Source organism: Euphorbia lathyris, chromosome 5 (genome assembly GCF_963576675.1).
Source record: "Euphorbia lathyris chromosome 5, ddEupLath1.1, whole genome shotgun sequence".
NCBI classification, from domain to species: Eukaryota; Viridiplantae; Streptophyta; class Magnoliopsida; order Malpighiales; family Euphorbiaceae; genus Euphorbia; species Euphorbia lathyris.
In genome coordinates this window covers 34326217-34334898 of record NC_088914.1, presented here as the reverse complement: position 1 = coordinate 34334898, position 8682 = coordinate 34326217, and the positions used below count along the sequence as shown (strand labels likewise).

The following is an 8682-nucleotide window of genomic DNA, read 5'->3' as shown; positions in this document are numbered from 1 at the left end:
ATAAGAAAAAATAGTGCTAAGGATTTTATTGAATCTATTAATATTTTGACCTAAAATATACAGACTGATTGCCTTTTTAAAGGTTTACAATGCAACAAGAAAATAGATTTTAAAGAAAACAATAATATCTTATTTGTTAGCCACTACTATCCTACTAACAAAATAAAGAACCAGTAAACTACACTTAGTCAAAAATTAACTTGAATTAGAAAATCAAAATCTCAACATTCCCTCTTGATTCAAAGTTTTTTTTGACATATGATGTACTTTCCATCATCATCTTGTAATCGGAACACTTCTCCACGGAAATGGCTTCTCGGTGCAATTCTCACCCACCTTCAATTGTTGGAGCATTTCTCTCCAACATTAAAATGTTAATTCTTCATCAACAACATATATCAAATTGACATTTTCTTCTGTTTTATTATTTCTACAATTTCTTCGAAGGTGCCCAAACGTTTTACTTTTGAAACTCTGAGACTTCTCCTTGTGCCAACAATCTTTTTCTTCATGCACATGCTTCTCACAATGACCACAATGAGGAATTTTCAATTTTCCTTTTGAAATTTTTTGCAAAGAAAGCTTCTTTCAACCACTTGTTCATTTCTTGGAAGCCATGGTTGAGCACAGATCTCTTAAAGATCAATGAAGCTCTGATACCAACTGTTGGGTTTTTTATGAAAAAAATATAAAAGAAAATATAAGAAAAAATGGTGCTAAGAATTTTATTGAATCTGTCAATATTTTGCACACCTAAAACATACAGATTAATTGATGGCCTTTTTAAAGGCTTGTAACGCAACAAAAAAAGAGATTTTAAGGAAACAATAAAATCCTATTTGTTAGTCACTACTATCCCACTAACAAAATAAAGAGCCAGTAAACTAGACTTAGTCAAAAATTAACTTTGAATCAGAAAATCAAAATCTCAATAGATTTAACCTTTTACCAACAAACACATTGCCTAAACCTACAAAACCCACTGAACCTATACCAATAAGTACTTCAACCACAAAGAAACACCCCATGGTCACCCGAAGACAAACATGTAGTTTAAAACCCAAAATCTATCGAGCAATAACCATATTAAGTACTCCCAACTTGTTACGCAAAATCTATAACACAAACACAATGGCGTGAGTTGATAAGACACGAGTATAATGCACTTATTGAAAATGGCATGTGAGAGCTAGTACCGGCAAATTATTAGAAGCACCCGGTTCTCCATGTCAAATGGATGACCTCTCATACATATTTTGACACGTGTAACACGGACCCACATATATTATAAGAGGCCTCACTATTTTAATTATTACGTGGGGTCACATTACACGTGTCCAAATGTGAATTGGGAGTCCTCCGAATGATATGGAAGACCAGGTGCTTAATATAAGAACTCGCTAGTACCATGTACTCTTGCTACAAAAATGATTAGCATTAAATGGGTTTTGCGAACAAAAGGGTTTCATAAAAAAAAAACTGTGGTTTATGATCAAACTGACAACCATTCGCATGTTACTTTCGATTGTCGTTTCTAATGGATGTCGGTTACTCACTTTCGTGTGTCTAATGCCTTTTTTACATGGAACAATTAACGAGCTTGTGTATATGGAACAACCACCGGGTTTTTTTTCATCCACAGTTTTTGCAACATGTCTATTGTTTGAAAAAAGAGTTTGTATGGCCTCAAACAATCTCATAGAATGTGTCACAAATGCCTTATGTTTGCTTTAATTGGTTTCATTTGCTCAAAATTGGACTCTTCTCTCTATTATTTCAAGGCGAAAGGAGTTTTAATAATTTTTTGCTTGATATATGTGCATGATATCCTTCTCATAGTTAATGACGGTAATGTTATTTCACGCCTAATCACAAAGTTACAGTCAAAATTTGCTATAAAGGATCTTGGTTGCCTGTCCTGTTTTTTTTAGCTTGGAAGCTCATTGGAATGCAAATGCAGTTTCTTCAAATCAACATAAGTACATTCAGGATCTCTTAGCCAAAGCCATTATGTCTGGTGCAAAGGCTATACCTCTGCCAAAGTAAATCAAACTAGTGGAGAATCATTCTCTGATTCTAGCCTTTATCGTAGCATAGTAGGTGGCTTGCAGTATGTCACTATCACACGACCTGATGTGTCTAATTCAGTCAACAAAGTAAGCCAATTAATGCATCAGCCAACGGTTGAGAATTGGAAGGAAGTTAAGTGAATTCTTCGCTACTTACTGTTAACACTGACACATGGTCTTAGAATCCGTCGAAGTAAATCTATAGAAATAGTTGGTTATACTTATGCTGACTGGGGTGGTGATCTTGGTTATAGAAAGTATACATCCGGATATGCAATATTTATGGGACCCAACTTCGTGTCTTGGCGATCTAGAAAGCAACAAATTGTTTCTCGTTTGTCAGTGGAGGCAGAATATTGAGCCATTGCCTTCCTTGCTTCGGAAATCATATGGTTACGGATGCTAATGGTGAACTTGGACACACATCCATGCACCCACTTGTTCTATGGTGTGATAACTTGGGAGCGAGGTGTCTAACAACTGATACAATTCGTTCCAAACATCTCGAAATTGTTTTTCATTTTACCAGGGACAAAGTTACAAAAAAGGAACTTCGTGTCTGCTATAAACCGACCTTGGATCAAACGGCTGACATCCTAACAAAACCGCTCTCTAAAGCATGGTTTCTTTTCTTACAAGACAAATTAATGGTTCACCCTCCATTAACTTAAAGGGGAGAAATTTTACAGTACTCCGGGAGTAATACTCCCGGCCAATCAAAATCGTGTTTGAATCTCACTACATGGGTATGATTGGTGGAAAGAGAAATATATATACATGTGTCATGGATTGATTGGCAAGGAGTATTACTCCAGGAGTACCCTAAAATTTCTCCTTAAAGGGAGACTGATACGGTTAAGTAAATACTAGTCAAGGATATTATTTGTTGTAAATATCTTTTAGATATCTTAGACTTGGTATTATTATCATGTAATTGTCTATTTAAAAGATATCAATCAAATGCAAACTCATTGGAAATCATTTAGTTCATAGCCTTGTAGAGTAAGTAGTCAAGGATTCCAATCAAAGCAACCTTATTTGTTGATAAGAATTCCAACCCATGGTAAGATGAACATCTGTTGTGTACGCTTCAAGTCCAATAGACGTTCACGTAAGAAGGTGTGTGATATATTAATATAAAAGATGTTATTGAACCTTAACTGTTAGCTTAAACTTTTGGTACAATTGGTTCCTCGATAATATCTAGTACACATCCTCAATTACTTTGAATTCAATTCTTTATACAAAATGTATATATAAAAGAGTAGCATTAATTGGAGTCTATAAAACAATACAAGATGAAGGAAGGTGTAGAAGAAAGGGAAGAAGAGTAACTAATTAGAATTTTTCCTCCAAAACCTAATCTCCAAAATCACAGAAATAAGAAAGAAAATAGCAAGAAGAATCCCATAACCAACATTCCATCCACTTCCCTTTTCACCTAAATGTATACCATAAAATACATTTCCTATGGCAAATGCCATCAATGTCCTCCCTACGCTGTAATGGTACCAATTCCAATACGTTCGCAGCTTCGACGACTTCTCCGGTCGTGCCAGAAATGCCATCACCTGTATAGAATTGGTTTTTTTTATCGCTAATGTTTACAAGTTGGACCAATTTTATATGATTTGATATAATAAGGAAAAAAGCAAAGTACCTGGAGGCAGCCAAGAACAAGAATGAAGATACCAAGGCCCTTGTGAGTAGAAACATTGGCATGAATACGATCTTCAAGGACAAAACCAATGATAACCCCAATTGTTCCCAGCAAGAATGCGAGTGATTGAATCCCAGTGTGAGCATAGAACCAAATTGGATCCCAATCCTTACCATATCTGGCTATAATTCCTCCTATTATCATCAATGCACCCCAACTAATCATGTTTAATGCTCCATGGCTCTTTCTTAATCCACTGTTTCTCCCCACATCTTCTTTGCTAGTTGTACCTGTTTTATGTTTGTCAAATTATTACATTCCAATTTGAATAAGTTCGACTCAATTAACTCACAGTCAAACATCGGATCGAGATAATAACGATTCAATACCGAACCTACCTGATTATGGTATCATTTCAGCTCATTAACACCCTAACAAAAAAAACATATTTTTAATGGAATTCGCATTTATACTGCCTATTTTTTCATAAATCAGTTTATTTTTTTTAATCAAATTATGGATGGAATCTCCTCTCTATCTATCGTGGTGGTGGTGGGTCATTTTTTTAATAAATCGTTTTAAAAGTCTTACCATTTGATTTATTAAATTTGCTAACATATTCTTGCACGTTGTTTGAATAATAATTCTTGCAATTGAAGTTTACGTACTAAACAAATTTGGTAAATAAAAATATTTTCAAACCAATCCACTATAATTTTATAATTTAAAATTCCACAAACATTAGGGTTTAAAACGTAATTGATTAATAACTTAATCAAGTCATTTCAGAATTATATATTCTATAGACCTAGGGCCGGACCACGGGAGGTAAGGGTCTTGAGCACCTATTAATCGTTGAAAAACACCGAAATTTTTATAGAAATAATTGTGTGTGGGCTTTAATTCTTTCATGCATGTAAAATACCTAAAAATTCCAATTTAGCAGTTATAAATCACGAGGGCCATCATAAAGAATCATTATCAGTAAATCCTGCACCTATAACTAAAAGGGATAAATTACCGGAATAAAAAATGGATTTTGCTATTTACCACTCTAAATTACTTATCACCGCTCCCATTTGGACAATTTTGCCCTTTGTATAAATTTTTTTCAAAACTAGGAATATTTTTTTTGAGAGATCCGTTCCCACCATGGGTCGAACGGATACGAAATCCGTTCCCACCATGGGTCGAATGGATGCAGCATCCGTTTAGGCCAAATTTTGAAATGTGCAAAATCGTAAAACTTTTAGTGACGAAAAATATTAAATCATTCAATTTTTTGTGACGAAAAGTGCAAAATTCTCCAATTTTTTATGACGAAAAATGCAAAATCGTCATGAAAAATATGTATTATTTTCATGAGTTCTTTGATAAAAAAAATATAAATTTTAATGTTTCCGACTCGTAATCATCCATTTTCGGGGTTCGGGTTGTCACACATCAATTATTTTCATAATTTCAATTATTGTTGTTCGGATTTATAATTTTGGAGAGAGAATTTTCAGTTTTTGATCAAAAATTGTGAGAATGGCAAAAAAGTCCAAATGGAGTAGTGATAAGTAATTTTGGAGCGGTATTTAGCAGCTCACAAAAAAATTCCCAAAATAATCACAAAAGTTTTTGAAAAAAAAATAACTTTAGACTTGGTGTAAAAAATGGTACAATTTTAGTGTTAATGTTAATGCCATATTTAAATGCATCACTGACATAAATTGAGGTATTAGATTATTGTATTTTGACCCTTTGACTTATATTAGAAGTTTGGGTTCATACATAATGCTGATCAAACAATCCTATGTCTTCCCTTCCACCAACAAATTCATTCAATCTGTCAATTCTTGTTTCATAATTAGGGTGGAAGCATGACACATGGTATCTAAGTAGATGGATTAACAGCACAATAATCTGATATGTTTATTTTTTATAGTGAGATTTTTAATTGCGGTATTTGATAAACGTTTGTATTGTTTTGTGCAATCCTAAATTAACTTTTCTTCCAAAACTTTAGAGTTATTTTGATATCTTATCCCTACCTAAGATGAGAAATAAATATTATATAATTTCCCATAGGTACGTAAAAAGAAATTAAAACTTATTATGAGACCTCCTAATCGTTTTGATTCTGTTAGATTAAATCTCTAATCTTTTATTTCCATACATAACAATCATTTACTTTTCTGTTTACCTATCAAAATAGATAGCTATCACTATCTAATTCAGGTAAAAGATCACCGTACTCTTTTACATAGGTTTGAAATTGATTTTTTTTTTACCATTCCAAACAAGATTTTTATAGTTTTTGTATAGTCATATTACACCTTTGAAACAATTATTTTCAATTAAAAATAAATAGTTCGAAATCAAACGAAATGAATAACTTTTATTAACTGAGTTTTAAATTGAAAACATACTTTTAAATTTACCATTGAATTAATATGACCAAAAAACACGAGGATGATGAAAAACTTTAGAATGTTACTTTGCAAATGAAAAGAAATAATAATACCTGTATTATAATTAAGCACAGTGGAGACCTCGTCGCGATGCTGAGTCAAGCGGTAGCTAGGCGCAGAGGGCAAAATGCCAGATTGGCCGCGGGAGTAAATGAGGCGAGGAGAGGGGAGATCGGTGGTCAACTGGAAAGCTAAGTAGATACGAGAAGATTGAGAGGTAATCATAGAATAAGTAACATTAAGGTTGCCTGAATCTGGAATAACTTGAGCTGGAGTTTGGCCAGTTAAAAGGTACTGTTTAATAACAGGAATATTATCATCGCTGGATATCCAACCAACCATTGCACTGGATCCGACCATGAAACCGTTGTTTGAAAACCCAATTGCCACGAAACTATTCTCTTCCGGAGCCGATAGCACAAAGCTCCATATATTCGCTGCTGTCTGTACATACTGTTCATCATCATACCCTTTACGTTAAATAAAACTGCCACAACACAATTACAGATTATATGTTTAGCTACAACTAAATATTTGGAATTAATGGAGGAAAATTTATCAGAATTTATAATTTCTTAGGATTAAGCATCAGTAACGGAAAATTTCATCCCAGGTTCATAAATGTCATATCTAGATTCTGAATTAAATGGAATTTCTGACGCAAATTTTATATTTCAGGACATATATTTCTATCGGTAATTCAGTTTTTTTATATATATTTTTCTCCTGTGTCGCGGAATAAATCCTCCGTACCGATAAATTTTATGGTACTTATACATATATGGTATATTTACAACTAGAGTATTCTAAAATTTTCCAGCTGTGACCCTATGGCGGATACAGGACTGGGCTGTTGAAGCTAAATTTACATGTGTATGTGTAAAAAAATTTTAAAAAAATAAATTGCTAAATCGAACTTGTTCAAAATATTTTCACACATATATGTGTTATCATGTGAGCGTCCAGAACCAATTTTTACATATTAATGTAAAACTTCTCAAAATTAAACTAGATTTAGATTATAAAAGTAAGATTGAATCGTTTTGAATAAATTTATAAAATTTATCATCTATCAGATATTAATCAAGTTGGATTCTGTAATTAGATACAAACTCAATTAGTTAATTAACCGTTCTGAACCTTAATTTGTCAGAAATATAGGGCAAAAATATTCATAATAGGAGTAGTTTCAATGACGGGATGAACCAAAACCATCTATGATAGAGATGGTTCTGGCAGCCGTGAAGACCGGATCCCTCCAAACCCCCTTGTCCCCATCACTGCATATACCCCTCCAACCCTGATTTAGGAGAGGAGCAATGAAATTTTTTTTTTCCCTTTAATTAATTGATGTGTAAAAAAAGAATATAAAAGAGAATTTGGATGTCTTTTGTCAAAAAAAAAAAAATCTTAATAATGACATGACAACAATGTTGGAAAATGAAATAGTTTTATGATAGTAAAAAAATTACTTTCTAACACGACTATTTTAAGCAGTTGAATTAAGTAAATAAAAAATATATAAAAAAAAATTGAATAAGTATACCATGTCTAAGTATATGGATTTATGGTTAAACCATCTAAATGGTCGGGTTTTACCAATCTGAATAATTTAATATATTATAGGCCGGTCGACCGGGCGTTTGACATCCATGGACCATGCTGTAAATATTGGAATCATATAAAAAAAATTACAGAATCCAAAAATTGAAGCTAGTTACAAGTAAGGATGAAATGACTTACTCGAAGAACATAGTTGTAATTGTTCCATACAGGAGCACAATGGAGAGATGATATGTCGAAAGGTAGCTGCCGATTGAGGTTCAGATTCGAACTGCATGAATCGGTTTGTGAGTTTGCAATCTCACTTAGTAATCCACATAACAAGATTATCAAAATTAAGGTTATCTTCATAGCTTTTCTCTATTTGTTCTTGTTTGATTATCTAATCTCAGGAAACAAATAAATTAAGAAAGTGGGTGATCATCCCTCATTTAAGAAATTATAATGAAGCAGTTGAACAAAATTTAATAATTTAAATAAATAAAATCAAAGTGGTTGTAATGATCATGACATCATGATGCAACTAGTTCTTAATATGAACATGAGTATTTAATCAATTAACATATGCAACAACTTCATATTTAACTAATTAATTCAGAAATTTTATTTAAGTTATGTCTGCAAATTTATAGCTTAAAGAAAGGCTAGTAGTAATATTTCTATAGTCATCATAATTATCTCTTACAATAATCTTTGCAAACTCAAAGTAAGATTAGATTAGACAAGATTACAAGCAACAAAAGTAATTGACAGCTGAATTTTATTAAATTAATACCGGCCAGCACATTATGGCTAATTCTTTAGTTTGGAGCTTTTGACCAATGTATTTTCACTTGTTGAATTTCATTAAATATTTCTATTACAAGATTATTTCTCACCAGATATTTACTTAAATAGAGATTGGCCACATCTTAGGTACCGTTTGGTTTGCGGA

General features: G+C 32.7%; 1 protein-coding gene across 1 annotated transcript; it reads right to left on the bottom strand.

Annotated features, from left to right (window-relative positions):
- Positions 1–3249: 3249 nt before the first annotated feature.
- On the bottom strand, positions 3250–8134 carry LOC136230976 (cytochrome b561 and DOMON domain-containing protein At3g07570). Its single transcript, XM_066020200.1, has 4 exons — positions 7929–8134; positions 6239–6638; positions 3730–4019; positions 3250–3640 (listed from the first exon to the last, which is right to left on the bottom strand). The coding sequence occupies exons 1-4, from the start codon at positions 8097–8099 to the stop codon at positions 3404–3406; spliced, it is 1098 nt and encodes a 365-aa protein (XP_065876272.1). The 5' UTR covers positions 8100–8134; the 3' UTR covers positions 3250–3403.
- Positions 8135–8682: the final 548 nt, after the last annotated feature.

Bases quoted from the DNA above. Each gene is read 5' to 3' on its own strand.
- LOC136230976 (XM_066020200.1), bottom strand. From the start codon at position 8,099: ATGAAGATAACCTTAATTTTGATAATCTTGTTATGTGGATTACTAAGT. The intron at 6,639-7,928 runs GTAAGTCATTTC...GATGATGAACAG, and splicing joins ATTACAACTATGTTCTTCGA to TATGTACAGACAGCAGCGAA. The intron at 3,641-3,729 runs GTACTTTGCTTT...AATTCTATACAG, and splicing joins TTGTTCTTGGCTGCCTCCAG to GTGATGGCATTTCTGGCACG.